At 46.7% G+C, this 22,474-nt stretch overlaps 1 protein-coding gene across 1 annotated transcript in view; it reads right to left on the bottom strand.

The window, feature by feature from the left end:
* Positions 1 to 22,474, bottom strand: part of IMPG1 (interphotoreceptor matrix proteoglycan 1) — a 122,245-nt gene that overhangs the window by 54,655 nt on the left and 45,116 nt on the right. The window contains 1 exon segment of the mRNA XM_057494270.1: positions 3,548 to 3,597. Within this exon segment, the coding sequence (XP_057350253.1) occupies positions 3,548 to 3,597 (50 nt within the window).

Genomic DNA, 22,474 nt, shown 5'->3' with positions numbered 1-22,474 from the left:
TGTTCCCAGCCCAGGGCAAATACATCTTTGTAGCTGAAATCACTCAAAGGGAGAAGAAATAAAGTGGAGGAAGCCCATTATTGCTGACCAGCAGTCGTGCACTCCTGCTCCTTGGGTCTCCCATGACCCCGCTGCCACGGCCTTGCCCAATCTGGTCCCCTGAGCACTCGCTCCCCACCCACTTTGCAATCACCTGTTGATATGGAGGCAGACCATTTCTCTCCACCCCTTGGAAGCACCTGTTGATATGGAGATGCACTAAGGCCAGGTGAGAGATTCTGAAACATTGCAATTTTACCCACAAAAGCAAATATTAATGGTCTCGTGTGTTGCCACAGTTTGTTCAATGGAACAGAACGGGTCTTTGATTTACACAGCTTTGATCTCAAGGACATCCTCTCAGACACAACTGAACAAACACAATCTGCCTTGAGCCTCTTGAACGACACATCCTGAGACTGCCAGCACAGATGAGAGAGTATGGGAGCTGCAGACGTGAGTGACTGTCACTGGGCAGCCACCTCAGATGCACAAATGAAGCCATGCTCTCTGTGAATGGAGCTGCAATGGGGGAAAATGCCTTCCTGGGGAATTCTAGGCAATGAGAACATATCCCAGTGGCAAAGGCTTAGCAAGAAGTGGAGCATCTTCAAATGTAAATTCCCTGACATTTCACAGCTACTAAAATAATTACCTACCTTGGTGAACTAATAATAACTCAGCTAAAGGTTTCATTTATTAGATCTACATGTAATGCAAAAGGCACATGCTCTGATAAACACTTTCCATTTTAGGGCTTGCCAGGGGTGGGCCTTCTCTCTTCTGTACATTGGAATGTCACAAGCAATTAGGTGAAATTATTTATGTGAAATGGAAAGGCAAGAATATAATGTGGTGCTGCACATATCAGATGCAACTGGCCCTCCGATTATAAACACTGAGGAAAGGAAACTTGCTATCTGGATAAGGTAATTGTTCTGTGAAAATATGGAGCTGTCTGTTACACTGAGCAATTCTATTTAATGAACATTTAGAAATCAAAAGCATTTCATTTTTATATATCAATGGAAAAATTACATTCAGGATCAGCAAAGCTTAAAGGAAAACTTTTGAAAATATTGGCATGTCTTTGAATTTCTAAATGTTCTGTGTCTAGCATGGTATCAGGCACCTGGCAAGCACTCTGGAATCAAATTGGGAAAAAACACCCAAAGGCACAGAAAACCTTCTGAGAAGCAATTTGCAATATGAACCAAATGCCATAAAACTGTTTATACTGCTTTGACCCAATAATTTTACTTTAGTGACTTCATGCTAAGAATCTTAAATACCAAGAGAGTCTTATGCACAGAGATGTTCATTGCAATGGTATTTGTAATAACAAAATAATTAGAAACAATTATTTCTCTTTTGTTGAGTATTATGTAAAGCAAATCATGATCTATCAACTGAAAGCAGCATTATGCAGCCAATAAAATGATTCTTATGAGAACTAAATCGCAGTGTAGAACATTCACATGATATGGTAGGGGTGCAAAAGGTCTGATATATCTGTGTGCAGTCGTGTAAGAATTAAATAAGCAGACGCAGAAAAAGACACGGAAACCTGAAGGGGCTAGCATAGGCTGTATTGGATGGAAATTTTGTGGGCAGTTTTTTCATATCTTTTTGTTTTTTCAAATAATCTATGAGTTTTACAAAAGAAACTCCTGAATTTAAACACTCAGTTGTTGTGCTTAACAGCTAGATGTATTGACTTGAACTCCTTCTCTCTTGCAAAAGCATTTTCTAAGTAAATACACTCAAGATGGTTAATTAGTCACAAATGGGAAACTAGTTCTGGCTGAAGTACATAAACTCTAATTAATGTAGACCTCAGTACTTGAAGATTTACAGAAACTCACAGATCTGATATTCTTGCAGAATAAAAAGCCCCAAACAAGTAAAGTATTAGAGGATTTTTTAGTACCCAGTTAGTGTACTTTGTTTCATAGAAATAGGTGTATAACAAATTGTAGTTTTTTTGTGAGCTTATTTCATTTAACTTTCTGCATACAATTATGCTACTTGTAACTGTTTGTAATGGCTGGTATATAACACATGAAAATTGACAAAACAGTTAATTAACATAATTAAACAAAAAAACCCAAAGCTTATTTTACAATGGCCATACTGTACAGAGCAATCTACAGAATCAATGCAACCCCTACCAAAATATCACAGGCATTTTTCACAGAATTAGTGCAAATAATACTAAAACTTGAGTGGAACCACAGAAAGACCTTAAATAGCCAAAGCAATCCTGAGAAGGAAGAACAAACCTGGGAGTATTACATTCCCTGACTTCAAGCTCTACTACAAAGCCACAGTAATCAAAAGTATTTGGTACTAGCACAAAAACAGACCCATAAGATCAGTGGCACTGAAAAGAGAGTCCAGATATAAATCCACACATATAAGGTCAATTAATATGACAAAGGAGCCGTGCATTTACAATAGGGGAAAGAAAGTCTCTTAAATGGCACTGGGAAAACTGGACAGTTACATGCAAAATAATGAAACTGGATCACTGTTTAAAACCATACACAAAAGTAAACACAAAATGTCTTAAAGAACTAAATATAAGACCTGAAATCATAAAACTCCTAGAAGAAAACAGACAAACATAGACAGTACACTCTTGAACAGTGACTTTGGTACTTTTTTTCTGGATATGTCTCCCCAGGCAAGGGAAACGAAATAAAAAATGAACAAGTGGGACCACATCAAACTGAAAAGGTTCTGCACAGCAAAGGACACCATCAACATCCTTAAAGAAGAATCAAACATTACTGGTTTCTAATGTCTTAAAAAGATTGAGTATGTTGTAATGATCAGGCTTACCCTTAAAAGAAAAAAAAAAGCAAAGTTTCTTTAACAGGTTTTTAAAGAAGACACTACTTTTTAAAAATATGCCTGTTTTGTGGTTTGCTTTAATTTGAGACTCATCTGACGATTTGCCATAAGGACATGCACTGCCTAGTCCTTTTATATGTACAGTTTCAAAAACAACCATGTTTCTGAGTGGGTCTTCATCAGGAACTCTGAAGAGGAAGCACACTTGCTATTTTCTAAGGGAAGGCAACTCATAATTTAACTGTGAGTGGGTAAGAAATACATTTTTTGTCTGATCATGAATGACTTAAACTGCTAATTTCATTTTTCAACATTAAGGGATAAATGGAATTGGCTTTGTGGTCCTACTAATGTTACGGATATTAATGATGCAAATTTGTATTCAATGTTCTATGGAAGCAAATGAAATGCATTCATTTCTCCTGTTTTGCTAGCATAAATTACACTTAAGGTCATGTAGTAAGTATTCAGTCAAGTGAAAACCGTTTCTGACAATCATTCAATCAATCAATCAATCAATATTTATTCAGGATCTAGCATATGCTGGCCCTCTGAGATACAGTGATGATCTTGTTGATTTTGAATATTCGCTTCTGTAAATGGATTTATAGATAAGCAATTTAAAAATAAGCAAATAATTAAAATAACTTACCTTTGGTTTCTTGAACTTGGAGAAAAATCCAAAAAACAAAAATAGCCCTTCTGGTTCCCCAGGACACCCTGGCTTTGGTGCATTGGTAATTCTGGTAATATTCATGGGACAGTCCCAAATCTCATTTTTAAAAAAGAGACAGAAATATGAAAAATACTTGAATATTGATGTCAGCTGAGTGCAGATAACCCCCTTGATTTATCTTCATGAGGGTGCTAGCTTATGAAGAACATGAAGCAGAGTCTGTTTCTGAGATAACGCGCTTCTTTTCCCTTCGGCGTCATCCCTGCTTAGGGGCCAGCTGGGGGAACCTTCTCTCGTTAACCTTCTGGAGGAGCGTGTCCTGCATGCCATTATAAACCGGTGTCCACAGGCAGAAGGAATGCTTTTTTTCTTAGTTATGCACCTGTTACAGTGACACATAGAGCTTGGGGAAGTCCTGCCAAATTCAAGGCGGCTGACACTTAGGGTCAAATGTTTTCCAAAATGACATGCAGGGGGACGCCCTGAAAGCACTTAGTTGTTGTCCCTCGAAGTAGGCGGTGATTCAGTACGTGTCAGCCTCATCTTGAGGTGGCGTTGCTGCGTCCTCCAGGAAAGGCACTGCTTTGCAAATTGCTTCCTTTCTGGCATTATGTATGGATGGCTTTTTGGGGTTGTTTTAAGTCTGGTTGTTAAGTTTTAAAAATTTCTTGATAATATACACAGGGTCAAATAGTTCTATAACGTTTGTGAAAAACAGTGGTGCTATACTTCTATTTAAAGGCAACTGCTTTTAATTCTCCAAGCTAATTCTTCTAGTATTCTCACTTGTACCTCCAAATGGTGTGCCTCTATTAAAATTTTTGGCTTTTCACTTTTAGGCATTGTCAAATAACGGATTTGCACACAGCTTCCCCTGTGCACGCCCTCCGCACTCTCCACGCCCAGGTGCTCATCCCATCCTTCCATCCACCTCAGGACTGTGTTTTCAGGTTACTGAGTATTCTATCTTATTATCTTATCTCATCTTGTCTTATCGTATCCTATCTTATCATATCCTAGCCTATCTTATCTAATCTATCTTATCTCAACTCATCTCATCTACATGTTACAGTAGCTGAATTGTAATTGTGAACATAGGAATTTATTTCTAATATATGTTCATATGGGCTGGAAAGCTAGTAGGTGCTCCCAGAGTGTTCGCTGCTAATCCCTGTGTTACACTTAGGTTTCTAACTCTGTTTTGAAATATCAGTGTTCTTTCTATAGAGTAGAAAGCAACAATTTCAAGTTTTAGAAACAATTTCCACTTAGTAGCCTCCTTAATAAAATATGTAGCTTAAAGGAAATGTGGTACATACTACTTTGTGTTCTTAAAATATCCTATATCATATATATGACTATAAAGGTATTGGATTTATATTGAAATGAAAAATATTTAAAAGTTTCTCTTGATAGCAATACCTTATCAACTTTTCCCATTTTTAATTAAAAATTCAGGAAACTAATGTTGACAACTGTAATTTAGGAAGCAAACACTCATTATTCATGAGACAATGCTTTTGGGAACCACTAGGCCTTTCTCTAAGTGCTATTTGTTTAATAATAGGTCACTGTTAATTAATCTAGAAGTGCTTCTTCAAGCTGGTTGACTATCAACAGTAATTACATATTATTAAAGAGGTAAGAGTTCCTCAATTTCCCGAGAATTTCAGTGGTTCATATATAATGTACAGTGTAGGGTGGAGAGGCAGTGTGTCTTTGCAGATGTGTCCTTCACCTGAAGTCAGTAGAAATGAGAGATGGCTGCCAGAATGAATCAGTTAATATCATAAACTGTGCCATTTGTTAATCAAAAGAGAGAATTTTTTTTTTAGTTTCTACAAATGCTAAACTCTCAATTAGATATGTTATAAGCATTGATGACATCTTCCAAGCACCCCATGAGGTATTATTTTATTTCTGCTTCACAGATAAGGAAATTGAGGTTCAGAGATGGTTTAAATATATTTCCCAACTGCACAACTGGGAAAGGTGAAGCGGTGAAGCAGAGATTTTTCAACCTAGATTTCTAATTCCAAAGCCTATGTCCTCTTTATTGCTCCTCATTATATTCCCTCTGTAAGGAAAACAGATGCTAAGAAAGTAATCGATACTCATCAGACAAATGAACAACTAATGGGCTCCGGTCACCAATTCCAGGGGCATGTTTCCCCCACACCAACAAGCAATTCTCAGACACCAGCTTGGTGTCCTAACATTCAGCTGATTGCTGACACGCCAGGTAGCATCCGATCCCACATTGAGAGCTCAGTCCTACAAGAATGCCCCTACGCCCCACTTCAGAGGCCAACCACGAGTCTAGGTTGTCAGCTAGGCTTCTGACTGACCGGCTATAGATCGGAGGTTCTAATGACTCCCTTCTTGGCTTTGATTATCCTATTAGAGTGGCTCATAAAACTTATAAAAACATTTTGCATAGTCTGTTACCAGTTTATTATGAAAAGTTATAACTCAGAAGCAGCCAGATGCAAGAGATGCACAGAGCGAAGTAGAGGGAGAGGGTGTGGAGCTCCTGTGCCCTCCAAGTGCTCTTCCCACGTCTCCAGAGGTTCCCCAACCCTGACACTCCCCGAACTTGTCCCTTTGGGTTTGGACAAGCCAATGAAGGCTTCACTACACAGGCATGATCGATGAAATTGTTGGTCATTGGTTCCTGAACTCAATCTGTCCCTCTGTCTCTCCTGGAGGTCAAAGGGCTGGGACCTAAAGTTCCAGCCCTCTGAGGGGTGACTGGCTCTCCCGGCAACCGGCCCCCATCCCTTGCCTTTCCCTATTAGTTGACAAAATAAAGCCTTTTTTCATATGTTTATTGGCTATTTTTGATCATCCTTTCCCATTTGTTTTAGCCTCCTGAATAAGCATACAATCATGTCTCGGCTGCTTCGCGATGCTGCCTCTGTCTTGGACTATTTCTTGGATCTCTGTGTTGTTTCATTGGCTCAATGGTTTATTTGTGTAATTCTGCATCAGGACCACATGCTCTCATTTACTGTAGCCTTATAATAAATCTTAGTCTCTGGAAGAGCATATCCCCTACTATCCTCTTCAAATTAGTCAGAGACATTTTTACCTTTTTGTACTTCCATATGAATTTTAGGGACTTTAGGTCAAGGTCCTGGGGAGATTTTCATGAGAATTCCCAAGTTCCAAATAGTTAATTGAAGAATTATTGGGCAAAATACAAGCCCCCTCTAAGTTGGAAACAGGCTTTAAGAGGGTTTTAGTTCCTCCAGTTTTAAAGTCAGGAAAGTGGTTATCACTCCTACATAACAGTTAATAGTCCTCACCAGGGCTTGACTGGGGCGGAGAGCGAACCCCCTGCAAGGAGGTGATGGGAAAGCCTGCTGGGTTTCTCTAGTAGGCAGAAGGCAGAAGTGCCGTGGGGACGCTTGCCACCTCACACTGCCTCCATCAGAAATCCACTCCTGTCTATTTCTGCCTCCTTTTTAATCCTATAGACATACAAAAATCTTTTCATTCAGCATGTGAATGTAGTTCATGGTCTTTATGGCCTACAGGTCAAATGCATTAAGAGGAGAATTAGAGCAATATTGGGCTCACAGTGATGAGCCAATGAAGTTTTGATCATTTTTTGGGCACAAGGAGTCAGTTAAGGTGTGCATGTGGCCACCTTCTGTCTGAGTCATTCTGGAATGATTTATGAGCAGACAGGCCAAGGTCTGCCATGAGCAGTTATTTGACAACAGAAGAGGCAAATACATTTTAATATACAAATCTGCAGATTTCTCTGGGTGCTGCATCTCTTTTATTTAAACTCAATAAGAGTTTTTTCAAGCTAGACACAATCTGTTAAACAGGAGCTGTGGAGGCTTCCAGCTCAGAACTGCATTCATCACCATCTGAAGAAGCTCCTGGAAAAATGGGAACTTCGCAGGGCAGTTGAGGCCCACACCGATCAGACAGGCAGGTCCCTCCGATCTCTTGTTTCCACTGGTCACATGCAAAGACCTCCTTAAGCATTTTTGATCCACTCAAAAAAAAAACATGTTAAAACTGTGTGTGTCCACACACACAAATGTCCCTTGTTTTTCAATATCCAGTAAGCAGTGATTTTTAAATTAGAGAAATTCCTAACTAACCAAGAAGAATTTCAGCACATTGATAATAGCATATGGGAAAAAATCTGTGGTAAAATCCTCAGACTGAGAGAAATCAGGCTGTTGGCTGGTCTGAGTTTTAAATGTGTGCTTTAGAAAGCGTTTGGGCACTGGTCATGTTTTCTTTGGCGTTTCTGGTCTGGCAAAGGGCTGTGCTGCAGGCTCCATGACCGTGGACTGCTCAGTGTGTCAGTGTCACAGATCCCACCAGGTGCACAGCAGGGACTGTGCTGTGAATTCAGAACTACAGCGCTTGTCCGTCCTTTCCTTCCCAGGCCCTGGGGAGACCACGGCCCCGGGGCTGCGCTCCAGAGCAGCCCACCCAGCCCTTCTCCTGTTACTCAGCATGGGCCGGGGGCCGCAATGCCTTCTCCTGGAGCCCTTTTCACGATCTGAGCCAAGCGGGCTGTATACAATGGAGAGGCTTTTACTGGTAAATGTGACAGCCGTGATCATTTGACTTAAGTGAAGTTGTGCTCTCCCCGTAACCCTTCCTCCATGTCCAGGAGGCATGTGACAGGGAGAGCCTCACAGGGTCTGCAGACACAACAACACCAGCCAGCAGGCGATCCGGGTGAGTCATGCACCCTCCCTTGCCGTCAGCCCCACTCTTAGGAATTTAATGCCTTCCATGGAATGTACATTGGAGAGAGAATATTCTCCAGGCAGGATTCAGACAGCCTAGGGGTTAGGCGACAGAGTTCCCCATTACTGGCAAAGTATCTAGGCAAGAATGTCACAGCAAGGGTGTAGGCTGTGGGGTGACCATATCGATACACGCGAAATTGCTGAAGCAGTCGGTGCTTCTAGTGAGTGTGTGTTTGGCGTGTGTCACCTCACCAATGAAAAGTCACGGCTGATAGCTCTGTGCTGATTGGCAAACCTGCTCATGTTGATATGAGATTAAGATGGTTCGAAAAGCTTGTGGTCGCTGCCTCTGGAATATGTATGGGCTTCTGACTGTATGAGACACTATCCCAAGGCCTGTGGAGTGAGCCTGATTAGGGACCATCCAGTCTAAGTAAGTTTTTAGGGGCACATTAAAACTGCCCTACACAACAACACAATTTCTGTGCTCAGTTGTTAAGAATAAATCGCAGACCGTATCATGTTCTTCTAGGGGCGCTCCCACCGTGGGATCCGCCATCCTTCCCGCTTCCCAGCCTGGCCTCGAGACTGAGAAGGGCGCTCTTTCTGCCCAGGTTGCCGGGCGGACGGGGCAAGGAGAGGCCTGGGTGGGAGCAAGAGCAGCAGTTTTAAGGAATGGAGCCGGGAAGCGGTCGATGACAGGGCGCTTCTCTGAGCAGAAATCTGCGGTTGCCATTTGAGATGGTGACTGAGGATCCTGAATGGACCTCCTCCAGGAACACTGTGAATTTACAGCTACACATGGAGCAACATCCGCTGGAAAAATCCTAGTACCTGGCCGAGCAAGTGTGAGCCTTCGGGGAGCGGGAGCCGGGGCAGAGCTGGGAGGCGACGTGGACACAGTTTTGATTTAAGTGTTGTGCCCCGCACCCCCGAGCTGGGAGGGACCTCAAAGCCCGGGGCGTGTCTCTGAGGAGCAACGGGTTTGCACCCTACATGAGCATTTCCAGCTTTTAAGACCTGCACCTGAGAGAGGAACCCCCAAACATCTGGTTTTGAAAACCACTGGGGCTGGTGTCCGTCCAGGAGGCCCCAGGGCCCCCAGGAGCAAGCAAGCCCGGGGAGGCCTCACCACCTGCCCTGGGGCGGGGCAGCCGAGGTGCCTCTTGGATGGGTGGATGGATGCTCTGGGGGTGGCCCCTGGGGGTGGGCCTGTCGGGTGGGCGTGCTGGGGTGCGCTCTAGAGGGTGCGGGCCCCGGGGCCGACGTGTTTGGAGGCCGGCTCGGTGCGCTCCGGGACAGGGATTGACGGCGGCTGCGGGCCCCGCTCTGCCTTGCTCGGGGAGGGGACGCCCCCTCTTTTCCTTTCTTTGACGCCTAGGTTTCTGTTCTCCTTTTCCTTTCCCGGTGGGCGCCATCCTCACGCACCGGAGGCCAGCGCCCCCCCGGGGAGACTCGCACCCACGCTCCGTTGGGTCCTGGGGCCTGGGTCGCAGTGGCCTGGAGAAGCGCGGGTGGAGCAGCCTCACTAACAGGGGTGCCCGCTGTGTCTGCTTCCGTGGAATGGCTTCCTTTTTCTCCCCTTTTTCCCTCCTTTCCTGACCCTGAAACACTCCTGAAGTTTGTAAAAAAAAAAAATGTCTTTAGAAGCTTTGTAAAGTGGGAAGAGGCGGTGGAGACCAGAGTGTGTTTAGTGAATCCCAAGCCGCAGCACAGCCAGTCCGGGGTGGGATTGCGGCGGGTTCTTTCTCCCTTTCCGTGTTTTTATTAACGTTTTTTCCAGCAGTACAGCCTTAGTTAGAGCGCTACCAGACTGCGATCCTTCCTAGTTCTTTTTTTCTCTGTAACCGCATCTTTACAATTTTATTTATTTTTTAAATTACGGAATATGTGAAACATCCAAAAATAGAATAGACTTCATGGCTAATGTTTCAGCTGGTCCCACCTCCTTGCGCCACTCCCATGTTATTTTGAAGAAAATCTCTATTTTTCCATCTATATAGGTGTTAGGTTGTATCTCTAGAACACATGGGCTCATTTAAAAAATAACCATATTTCCAATAGCATAGCAAAAACAACAGTAGTTCTGTAACATCAAATATGCACTCAGTGTCCCCATATCTGGTCGTGTGTCCTGAAGCCTCTTGTAAGCTCTGTCCCCCTTCCGTCCCTCCTCTCTCTCTCTTCCTTGCAATTTACTAAGTAAAGGTACTTGTGTATTTCTAGGAATTTTCTCATGACCTGGGTGTTACTGATCCGTATTTGATTTTGATAATTCTCCTTTGTTTCTTTTTCCTTAATATTTTCATCATATATTCATTGTTTTTCACACTGAAGGATATTTTTAAGTAGAGAAGTGTAGAAAAACATTTCATTTCCTCTGCTGTTCGGAGGGCCCTGCCCCTTCAGTCGCTGGCCGATGCCCGCGAGGTCTCCCTTGGGATGGATGGCACTGCGTCCCAGCACACGGCTTTCTCTTTCTCCCCGGTGGTCACTTGTTAAACAAGTGGTTCTTAGTGGAGAACATTGTCCCCAAGGGCCGTCTTGGAAATGTGCTGGGTGGTTTCAGTCGTCAGTGATGGAGGGCGTGGGGGTGGCGGGTGCTGCTGGCCCGGCAGGCAGAGGCTGGGGAGGCTAGAAGTCCTCAGCGGGTGGACGGCCCTTCACAGGGCGGCAGTGTCTTGTGTGTTACTCTGTTGTTCCATGTCACCTTCAGATTCATGTGGCTCAAGAATGTTTATAATTACCTGAGACTGGGCCTCAGTTCCATTTAACCTGTAACCGCAGTCATTTTCTCATGGGTGTTACTCTACAGTGAGTTTTCTACAAATACGGTTGCTGGGTAATCTGGGGGAAGATGGGAATCTGTTTCGTTTGGATCTCTCCATTGTGGAAAACTGCGAACAGCCCTGCGCCTCGCAGTATCTGGGGTGTCAGCCTGGCACACCAGGCCCAGAGCGCCCTCGGTGGCTGCCTTCACCGGGGAGCCTCCGGGCACGAGTGTGTGACTCCCTCGGTTCCTTCTCTTGCCCAGGGTGGTGCCCCCCAGACTGCAAGGTGAGAACGCCGTGCAGTCTGCTCAAGCACTTATGCTGTGGAATAGCAGTGCTTCATTATAATTTTTGTATACCTCCTACTTATTATAGTTGGGGCATTATAGGAATTATTTTGAACTAATGTTCTTAGGTAGGTCATATTATCTGTGGATATTTTTTCAAGATAGTAACTGTGGAACTACAGATGTGTGTTATTAAGGGAGGGCTGGTCTGATGGGACTGAGCCCCACAGACTTAGGCTGCGGGAGGGTCAGGGCTGCGCTGCCCAGTTGGTGGCCACTGAATACGGGGAACGCTCACCAGAGAGTCTGCATCGTGATAGTGACTCTTGGTGCAGTGCTGGCTGATGCCAAGCCCTTCTCTGTAAGTGCTTTACCTAAAACAGCTTCTTCAGCACTCAGAGCGGCCCCGGGAGGCTGGTCGGAGCTTTCTCTGTCCCCATCTCATAAATGAGGGAGGGAGGCTCAAGGTCACATAACTAATAAGCTCCAGAGCTGGGATTCCACCCTGGCAGCGAGGCTGCAAAGTTCTCTAAACTGCTACATTTGATTGCTTTTCTTTTGAAGCCAGTTCACTGGGTACAAAGGAAGGAAAATGAAGCACGTTGGTAGTGGTTAAACAGGTGACAGATTTAAAGGGAAGTGGATATACACCTGTGTCTTTGAGAGACGAGGTGGGTGAGCTGGGGCTGGTGGGGGGTGAACCCTGGAGGTGCTTATTGTCCCCTGGAGGAGCCCATAAGCATTTCTTGAGTGAGTGAACGAAGTACTTTCTGAGGTTCACTGCAGTCACCTGAGAGTAGTGGAGAGGAAAATTAGGGAAGAGCCTCAAAGTTAACACAGAGGCAAGACGAAATTTGGGCTCTGTACCCACACAGGACAACATCAGGTGCTCCTGGGAAGCGGAAGCTCCCGTAGACAGGAGGCCTTTATGAGAAACGCGGCTGGTATTTTCCCTGGGAGCATCTTTGCTCGAAGCAGTTTTGCTGAAAAACTAACTGGTCCTGTGGGAACTGGGCCGTGAAACATAAAATCACAAAAAATAAAAGAGTGGCATTCATTAGAAAGGGCATAGTGAAACCTAAAAAGTGAATAACAAAATTATAAAGACTTCATTGTGAAATACAAAATCTTTGAATGTATTAAAAAGGTGTGTACATTCATGCAATACTGTGCAAATAACCAATCTCATTCTGTGGGTCATACCTACCCACTTGTCTCCAAAGTCTTTCATTCATAATATTGTATATATGTGCATTTTTTGCCTATTGATTCATCTCCTCATCCCACATCACTTTCCCTTTTTGCCAAAATTTCTTCCTTCGTCAAGAGCTACATCAGCTTCCAGGCACTGGGGTGCGGGTCTGCAGCCGGGCTCTGCACCGTGTGGTGACAGCCTTGCACTCTGCTCCCGACACGTGCCAATTGTCCACTGACAGGCGCTGCGCAGCCATGGGGAACGTGGTTCCAGACCCTGGGCCCCTGGATTGACCGTTAGGAGGCCTGAGGTTTATATGGCATAACAGCAGGAGGACTGCGTCCGTGGAGACACACCACCAAACTGTGAGGCCAAGTTGTTAAGCGGTTATTTTATTTTTTATCTTTATGGGCAAAATTGCTTACTGCCAATTAGTCATGTGGCAAAATACTCAGAAATGCTTGCAGGAAAAGAATGTTTGGGTGTAACTACCTATAACCAACAAGATTTCCACATGGGAGCTGCTTAATTTGCACACTCAGGACCACAGAATTTTAACTCCAGTTGTTACATGGGACGCGCCTGGTTCACACTTTGATCTTGACCCTCTCTGATGGGTGAGAGTGGGAAGGGGGTGTTTTTTAACAGAAAATTTTAAATAAATTGAAACAACTCTGCATTATTAAGTGAAACATACACATGACACTGAATTAACCTAAATGCGGACGTAGACTGAGTCCCGATCTCTCCCATACCAGGGCTGCAGGCTGCCCTCTGGGAGCAGTCCCTGACTCAGCCTGGTCCCAGTCTCACTGGGAGCCCTTTGCTCACTCCCTCATCCTCTGCAGTGGCCCTCGCGAGGCTGGGCTCCGGCCAGTCCTGCCTGGACGACCATTTCCCTTTGCCTGCCAATGTCTGCAACCGGCCAGATTTTAGTGACAGGCTTTTATCAACTGTGTTTCTCTAGCCCCAGCTAGTGCGTAGATCGGTGTTGAGGAGGAACTTCAGGAGACTTACATCCTTCATTTTCTGTGTGTTTTCCGTGCAATGCATTCTTTGGTCAGTGTATCTGGTGTAAACCTTGGCCAGCTTTGGCTGCAGAGTGACAAGGCACAAACAGAAGCCTTTGACATTTGTCCAGGTCACTGGGATCCCACTTCTAAGCCACAGAATAAAAAAATGATATTAGTGATTATTCTCAATTCTCCCAAGGAAGGTACATTAACAATAACATTTTAAGTACAAAGGAGAGACATGCATTTTAATGACCTAGGAGGGCATCAGAGGTTAATTACCTCCTGACCCGTGGAGGGCAGCTCTAGCCCGCCCTTGGCCAGCGGTTCCCGAGCAGCACATATGCACTCCTCTGTGATGTGGCTCCCTGGTTACGATGGGATGAGTTTTAACTGCACCCTTGGGTCCCATTGAGCATCACTTCATCTCAGTCTTCTTCTGGCTGAAGTGGGCTCGCTCACCAGCACTTGACCTGCCAGCGCTTCTACTTTGATGTCATTGCTTAAGTCAGTGCCCTGCTGCTGACCGCTGGCTTCATTTCCCTTGTCAGTTAACCCTTTTGCCCCTGGAGGGTAATGAAGGTCTTGCTCTTTGCCCCTGCCGGGTGCCGGGGCCCTTCCTCAAAGCTGTGGGGGTCTCATACCAGGCGCGGCTCTGGCAGGGCTGGTCTTGGGAGAGTCTCCATGTGGCCAAGGGCTGCGCTCCTAAGTTACTGCCTGTAAAAGTGACTCTCTAGCTTGCTGTTAGAAACCTTTTTTTTCTTTCCAGTCTTTAAAAATCTTTTGGTTAGGTGTTGTTCACTTCTACATGCATCATGCCCTTCCTTCTCATAGAATATTGTGAGGGAGAAAGTACTGATTCTTTTTTAAAGAACAAACCAAATCTCCATGGTTAAGAAGCTTTAAGACGTTTTTGGTAGACCTTCAGCTCTCCTATATAATTTGTCGTCATGTGCTGTCAACTCTGCCTTTAGAAGGCTTTTCAGTTTTATCCCTTCATTTCTATTCCCGCTGGGGCGCCCTGGAATAGCACCTCATTAACTGTCCCCTGGAGGACTTAGAGCTTCCTGACTGCCTCCACAGCTCGAGTCTCACTTCCCATTCTTTCTACGTCCTGTGGCCAGAGGTGTTTTTCTCAAATACAGAATTCATCATGCCATTTTACTGCTCTAAATCTCACATCCCTCAGTCCCCGCCACACTGACCATAGAATTAAGTTCAGAAGCCTTAGTATGTGGTTCGGGGTCTCCCCCAGACGGCCCAGCCTAGCTCTCTAGTTTTTCTCTCACATCATGTCTTCAGGCATTTTGCCCCACAGCTGGCCCTCACCCCCGCAGTTCCAGAACCAGTCCCCGGACTCCAGGCTGTCCTTCCCTGCAGTTGCTCGTGCCTGGGGGCCTTCCCTGTTCTTACGCCTCTGCCCGTGTAGACGGCACCCAGCCTCCTGGGATCCACCCAGAGCTTTGAGAGCACTCACCCCTCAGTGTTTATTACCTCTTCGCCAGCCCTTCCTGCGGTCACCTGCATGTTCTCCTGTGCCCTTGTTAGAAGGCTGACGGAATCCTAACCCCCACGGTCAAGAGCAATGTCTCTACCTCTAAAGGTGCACCAGCACTTAAGACAGGTCTTTGAATATATCAGGTGTTCAACAAAGGTCGTCGAGTTTTAGAAACATCCTCTTCTACAGTGAAAATATGTAGTTAGTCAGCATTTGAAAGAACTTAACCAGGAATCCATACTCCAAAGACAGTTACTAGAAGTTTCAAACATACCTCTCTCAGCTTAGGCATAGATGTTTTAAAATTAGCACAGGGGGCTTTAGAAATGATTTTGCATTATTGAGATGTATGATGTTCAGATGTGGGGGCTGGCTACAAATCATGTATGTGCAACTTCGTATGAGCAGGTGTAAGGTCACATTTTCCTGGAGGGCATTTCTTGTCTTGGGACTCAGGTTGGCTCTGTTTCTGGATTCGTCATCTGCTTTATCCCAATCCTGATGCTAGAAATTATTGCCTCTGCCTTCTGTGAAAAAGCTGAGTTATAAGTGGCCGACTTACCTTAGGCCAGTGTGCAGCGAGGGTGAATCGCCCTGACTCTGAGACCCATCCCATCTCAGCCCTTAGGTCTGCGTAAGCATATAGGCCCTTAGGGTCCAGACGACTGGATTCCTTCGGTTCTGTTTCTAGTGTCTCTGGGAAGAGAACTGATCGGCTCATCTCGGTACGAAGTCTTAGCTCAGCAGTGGCCAGGAAGTCTGTGGGCTGTTTCCTAGCCAGCAGCCGCACCAGGAGCTGGGGGTGTACATGCTCTGAAAAGAGGGTCCCGGCAGGGTTGTGGGTGAAGGGCAGATTTCATAGGAAAGGGTACTGACCGTATGAGTGCTTTGAAACCTCATGTTGATCAGAGTCAAAAACTATAGGTGTCTTTGATCCAAAAAAGGATATGAAGTTCTTAACAATTCAGCAGACATTTTTAAGGTCAGGTAGATTTTACAGACAGCAGATCGACTGGTGGAATAATAAAAGGCTCCTTGATGTGCGATCCTTCCCCTTCTGATAGCGCCATTAGGGGGGTGGGTTTTCCAGCAAGATGGCGACCGGTCCTCCGAAGAAGGAGGCGCTTCCAAAGCGGGCAGGACATAGACGTGGGACAAGGGGCCCAAGTGGGATAGAAAAGTGAGAACGACAAGAAAAGGGGCGAGCAGGGCTCGGCTGACAAACGGGGGCCGTTTCCGCATTTCTCCTGGCGGCCAGCTCTGCCTGCTTATGCAAAGAGCAAATGATACCCAATTAAATTTTCTCCTCCGCGGAGAATGACTCTCACATGGAACTTTATTGTGACAAGGCCGCGGGACAGAGCACGTGTCTGTCGTGCGCAGTTTGGTGCGAGTACACCGACAAGGCCGGTTCTGTGGGCCGCCCGCCGGGACGCACAGCTCCGGCGGCCAGAACCCTTGCTCAGCCCCGCCTGTGCTCCAGGGCCGGCTGAGCAAACTAACGGGGGACAAAGGACGCGCTCCGCCCTGAGGGGTGAAGGCCTCCGGGGAGACGTTTGCATTCAGACAGCGGATGCACTGGTTATGGGCAAGTTATCAGTGAAAGTGCTCCCCAGCCTGCCTTTCACGGTGGTTTCACTGCTTTTTACCCTGGAATGTTTTGAAACCCCGTTTCTTTAAGAAAAATTTTCTTCAAAATTCCCATTAGGCGAAACGACCTTTTTTCCCTCTGTATGATGAATTTCACTGTATTCAAAAACCTCAAGTCCAAAGGTCAGCAAGTTTCAGAGAACCAGTGTGGTGGTTGGAAGGAAGGGGGGCCAAGGTGGGAGGGGGGAAGGGACTCAGCAAGGGGGGCTGAGCGGGGGAGAGGGATGGAGGGGGAGGGGAGAGGAGACTGGGAAGGGCAATGGCAGAAAGCAGGGGGGGTGAAGGGAAGCGGGGAGGGGGGAACGCGGGGGGCGGGGGGAAGGGGCAGGAGGAGGGGCAGCAGGGGCCGCGCTGGACATGCCTGGCTCGTGTTGCTTATTGATCCTATGGAGTTAAGTCGGAATAGAATCAGCAGTGGGCTCACAAGGACGGAAAATCTTTCACACTTGGTTCTTCCATTACCACCGTAGGAAGCATCAGAATGGCCCTAAAAGACAGAGTCTGTGTAAAGGCCACCCTTTGCTCTGTGCTTTCTGGCCAGCTGGGCTTCCCACCTCCTCTCCGACCCGAGGCCCCAGAACAGACCTGCCAACCAGGGTTCCTGTGGGCAAGGCGATTGCTGCTGGCTGATCTGGGATGGAAAGAATACGAGGCGACCTCGAGTGAAGGGTGCACGTTCGGGAGCTGTCTCTCGACATCCTTCCCTCATTCCGTCTGAGGCTTCTCTTTGTCTCTGTCTCACACACAGACACACAAACACACACAGATACACAAACACACACACACAGGCACACACACACAGGTACACAAACACATGCACACACACACACACACACAGCACAGAACTGCTCTAGAGGCAGGTTGCCCTTGGTGGGGGTGTGATGCCCCCCGAGCTTTACAGTTAATACACATCACGGAGAAACCTCCCTTAGACGAGTAACCCCTCGTAGGCATGTCGCATATTCCTCAGGCGCTGCCTCATCTTTGTACTTCTGGCGGTTGGGACATAAATGTTAGCCATTACTTTCCTCTTAAAAGTAACTGGTTTGAGAGTCCAGGCAGATTTCATGTCTCTCTTTCCCTTCTTCCAGCTCGGGTCTGGTTGAGGCAGTTCCTCCTTCGAAGCACAGGACTAGGCAGAGAGCAAATCTTTGTGCCCACTGAGGTTGATCTCCTGGTTGTAAGCTTTCCAGGGAAATTTCTGTGCTTGAAGAGGTCACTTGGAAGCACAAAATTAATGACAGCCTCTCCTATTTTTCTTGGCAACTCTGAGAGACCAGACTTTTTGGTGGATTGGGGACATATCAGCAGCTCCTTTTAAGTCTGCTGCCCATGCTGCATCCCTGCGTAGAAACTGGGCGCTGGGACCCGTTATGCGAATGGAGGCTTATTTTCTTGCCTCGCTTCCCTGTCAAAGATTTTCCCTGAAGCTGGTTTCATTATAATTTTAAAAATACCATCTGTCTGGCTGAGAGATTTTCCCCTTTTGGATGGATTTGTATCTGATTTCTTCCACACAGTTTTGTTGAACTTCTTCAGTGCAGACATTAGTCACCTCACCACTTTTGTCCAAAGCCATCTTTTTGTCCCACTAGTGCTGTGGGACTAATAAAGGGGTTTGTCCCTGGTGACCTTGGGCTTTTGGTGCTGTGATTAAGCTCCTTTCCTGGTTTATCAGCAGGACACCAGCGTGTGTGGAAGCGCAGCCTCTGCCGAGCTCGGCTCGGTGTCCCCACCCCTCCGTCCGCAGTCCGGCCAGCGAGGTCTCCTTCCCCTGGCGCTGCCCAGGGGGACGTCCTCAGCCTTCTGTGTTTTGTGTGTGCCTCTCTGCCCAGGCTGTTCTCCGCTCCTGCGCCCCAGTAACCTGTGCCTACTCCGCTGGTTTCCAGCGATGCTCACGACTCCAGATATATGGTTTAATTGCCTTTCTAGCTTTAACATTTTTGGTAGTGACATCTGGGAAATGCAAACCAATGAGAATGTGGCAGTTTTCTGGGTGGCCACCTTTACTCTATTTTCTCTTTGGTTGTTTCTGATGAAGATTTCCCCTTGCCTGCCATCTGTTTTTAAAAAACAAAGCAAAGTCAATGCTTCTAATGTTCACAAATAGACGGCTACTCAGAGGCCATAATGTAGAGGGTGAATCACCATTATTCACTCATCAGTTTTTTTTTTTTTTAGGGTGCTTTTTATATTCCTAGCATTTATTGTAGAAAATAAAAGTCTCAAAATTAATAAACAAGAATTTCCTGTTCATACACCTGCACTGCAGGCAGCAGAGTTCCCACCCCCAGCCCCTTGCATGGAAAAATGATGAGACAGTAAGTACCACCTCCAAGGTCGGTTTTAGTGCCAGTAGGGGAGACGCTGTCCTCATGACCTGCAGGTAGGGAAGACAGCACGTCAAGAGGCTCAGCAGGGCCGGGTGACGGGGGCCTGGGCACCCCTCTGTGCTTCCAAAGGCTCTTTGAGAGCATTTGACGGCAGGGCTGGAAAGATCACAGTATTTGTCCAGGCAGATATATAGGATCTGTGAAGAGGTGACAGGCAGCATCTATCAAGGGGAACAGGACGGGAAGTCCCTTGTTAGTTGGGGTCTCTACGTTCAGATGCGGCATGAAGTTCTGTTATTGTGGGTGGAGATGGATTCCTCACCACACTGTCCTAGGTGCCGGGCCTATGATGGGAGCAGGCGTCAGGGCCCTGCCCTCATGAGCTTCCCATCATGGGTTAAAGTGTATAATTATAAAAAAGTAAATTGCTGTTGTACCTATGAAAAGTGATGCATTAAATGTTGGGCAGTTTTTTAATCGCTAGTTGCCAAATCCAGGGGCCTTGGCTCAGTTGTCTGTCTCCTCCTTGGCCATCTTAGAAACGTCTGCGGACATAGAATGTTCTCGTTTCCCCCACCCCCCGGGGCTTTTTTATCTCCCTTCTCGCCTGTTTCAGGATTCCCAGAGGTGCTGCATGTGAACCTGCCCAGCTTCGGACTCGCCCCTCTTTTGTCTTTCTGTCTTCATACAGATTCTCCCAGGGGCCCCCAAAGCCTGGGGGCTATTTTGTTGTTTTGAAGGATCCTATTTTCTTCCTTTGATTCCGGTGCTTACCACCGTTGGTGAAGAGGACGACCCCAGACCGAAGGGCAGAGGTTTGCCAAGCAAGGCCCCAGAGAGAACCGCCCTGCTCCTGTGTTTCTTGCTCCAGGGTCTCTCTGGGTTTGCTGGCACCCACCCACTGGCGCGCTGCCCTCAGGCCCGCCTGAACCCGCCTCCTTCACTCAGGGTCTGTCCATCCACGCTGCCCTGCTGCCCTGCACCCCACCCTGCGCCCGCGCCTCAGGGCAGGCCATGCCGCCTCCAGCTCCCGTGCTTGGAAAACTGTCCTCATTCCCCGTGCAAACTCCACATTAACCGTGGAAGCAGAGAGGATGTCAGGCCCTCACTCTTCCTTGATTTTCCCCAGTTACTCTAGACCTTCTCTTGTGCAGACTCGGAGAGTTTCCTTACCTGAGAGATGAAAAGTAAAGTACAAACAGATTAAAGGATTTGCAGCAGAGAAGAGCTGTACCCTGTTTGTGAGACAGATAGGATGGCTGATTTTTCTTCTTATTTTGAATCTTATACGATAATTCAATAGTTGATGCTAACTGATTCCTATCTTCTTTTCTGTGATATTTTCTTGAGTTGCATTTGAAGCTCCCTACCACTTCTGTGGAGCTGGGACTCCAGTGAAAATGTGGACTCTGTGATCATGACCCACTCACGCAGGACCAGCTACTTAACTTGTGGCCCAGTGCAAAATAAAAATGTAGGACCTGTGCAAAAAAATATTAAAAATTCCAAAATAGTGATGGCAGAGCATTAAACCAAGCACAGGATGCACAGCCATGAAGGTAGCTTTCTCTCAGGCCTCAGTATATGTGACTAGCTCATTCCTTATCAGTAGCATGTATCTTTCTCCTAGTCAGAGGCTCCGAAAGAATGCCTACATTAAATATATTTATTTTATTAAGTTCCTGGCCTCATAGCTTTGAGCTACAGACTACCTTATGATCTGAACATTTAAAACTGCATAGGTGATTGAGAGAGAACATAAAGTCTTAGAGGGTAGAGGTCAAGTTGACTACATCTTTGAAATTCCAACAGCAAGTTCAACATTTCACATAAGGCAAAGTACATATTTGTGGAGGGGTTATTGCCTTTATGGTTTCCACGCCGGTATGCTAGGGGCTGCGAGAGGAAATCAGCTGAAGATACTGAGCAGCCGTTAAAGCCTTTTGGCTGAAGGAAGCCATCCTAACAGAGGGGTAAGGTCTGGGCAGATGAGGGAGATGCCTGGGGGCATGCTGCAGAAGCCATCAGTGGGCAGAGCGGTGGTAGTGCCCAGACGCGGTGGTCAGGGGCTGGGAGTGTTATGGCAAGGTTCACACCAGGTGAGCATGTGGGTGGCTGCTGAGAGGAGAGGTGGGATACAGGAATGGAGCCCGGGGCTGGGGTGAGCTGTCATCCCAAGGCACTGAAGGACCTCGGAAGGACCTAGTGGGATGTTCTGTGGCAAAATCATGCCATCAGTTGAATTTATGGATGAGAAATGAGGAAGGTGAGCATAGGGACATAAATAGGGCGAGCTCACATGCTTCAAGGATGTACATTTGTGGGGGTGATTCACTCCTGTTAGCCCACCCTAGAACTCTGCTCTCACTGAAGACTGATGTCCCTATTTAGCCTACATGGTATAACAAGAGCTTCTGCAGCCTCAGGGCTCAGTGGTCACAAAGCCAGGCCAGCCTCGCCAGGTCCTGGAAGTCCAGCTCTCCACTGTACTTTCTGCACTTCTCTAGAGGTGATGTGCCCACACTCTGCAGGTGAGGCACCCGCAGGTGAGGCGTTCACTGGTTCTCTGCAGGTGAGGCACCCACAGGTGAGTTGCTCACTGGTTCTCTGCAGGTGAGGTGCCCACGCTCTCTGCAGGTGAGGTGAGAGCACAGCCCCCACCGTCTGGCTCCCACCGTCGCCCTCTGCCTGGGAGGGGCAGGGGAATGACCCCTGCCGTGTCCTAACATGGCCCAGAACCATCTGCTCCTTTTTATCCTCTCATGCAGCTGGAATTGTTACAGTTTGAGAGGTGCTAGGTCTGTTTCTTATTTTTTTCATTTTCATTTTAAAAAGGTGTATTATTATTTATAAGGTTCCTGGCACCTCAGTGGCCAGGGAGTGAGGAGCATCCTCTCCTGCCTTCCGTCTCCTAGCTGTGTAGCCGGAAGTTTTCCCTTTGTGCTCAGCACTTCCTCCTCAGAGGCCACCTGCCCCAGGGCCCCATGGAAGTGGGGATGACCTTGTGGAGGGCAGTGGCTTCACGGGCAGCTTTAGATGTTCTTGTCTTTGGACTTTTTCTGCACAGAGGTTTGGAAGAGCCACTGGCCACATTAACTCTGCAGGGAACCTGCAAGACTTACCTTGAAGGTGGTTCTGAATGAGTTGGAACAATGTTGTTAGCTTATTTCCAAGACAATTTGGAACCTGTGTGCTCTGAAAACCCCGGTTGCTGACTGTGGCCAATTACTCTGAGTGCCCCGCATCGCAGGCAGAGAAGGAAATAACTGCGGAACTTTACCCAGGGAGGGATCTGCAATTCAGTTTCCCAGGACTGGTGCTGGAGAAGAGCCAAGCAGTTTCGAATGCTCCTCCCAAACTTTTTCGAGAAGGTCATAATCACTGGAACCTTTTATTATGTTGACCTACATCCAGAATAAACTTGAACAA

This window comes from Manis pentadactyla, chromosome 16 (genome assembly GCF_030020395.1).
Source record: "Manis pentadactyla isolate mManPen7 chromosome 16, mManPen7.hap1, whole genome shotgun sequence".
Classification (NCBI taxonomy): Eukaryota; Metazoa; Chordata; class Mammalia; order Pholidota; family Manidae; genus Manis; species Manis pentadactyla.
This window is presented reverse-complemented; position numbering and strand designations above follow the sequence as displayed.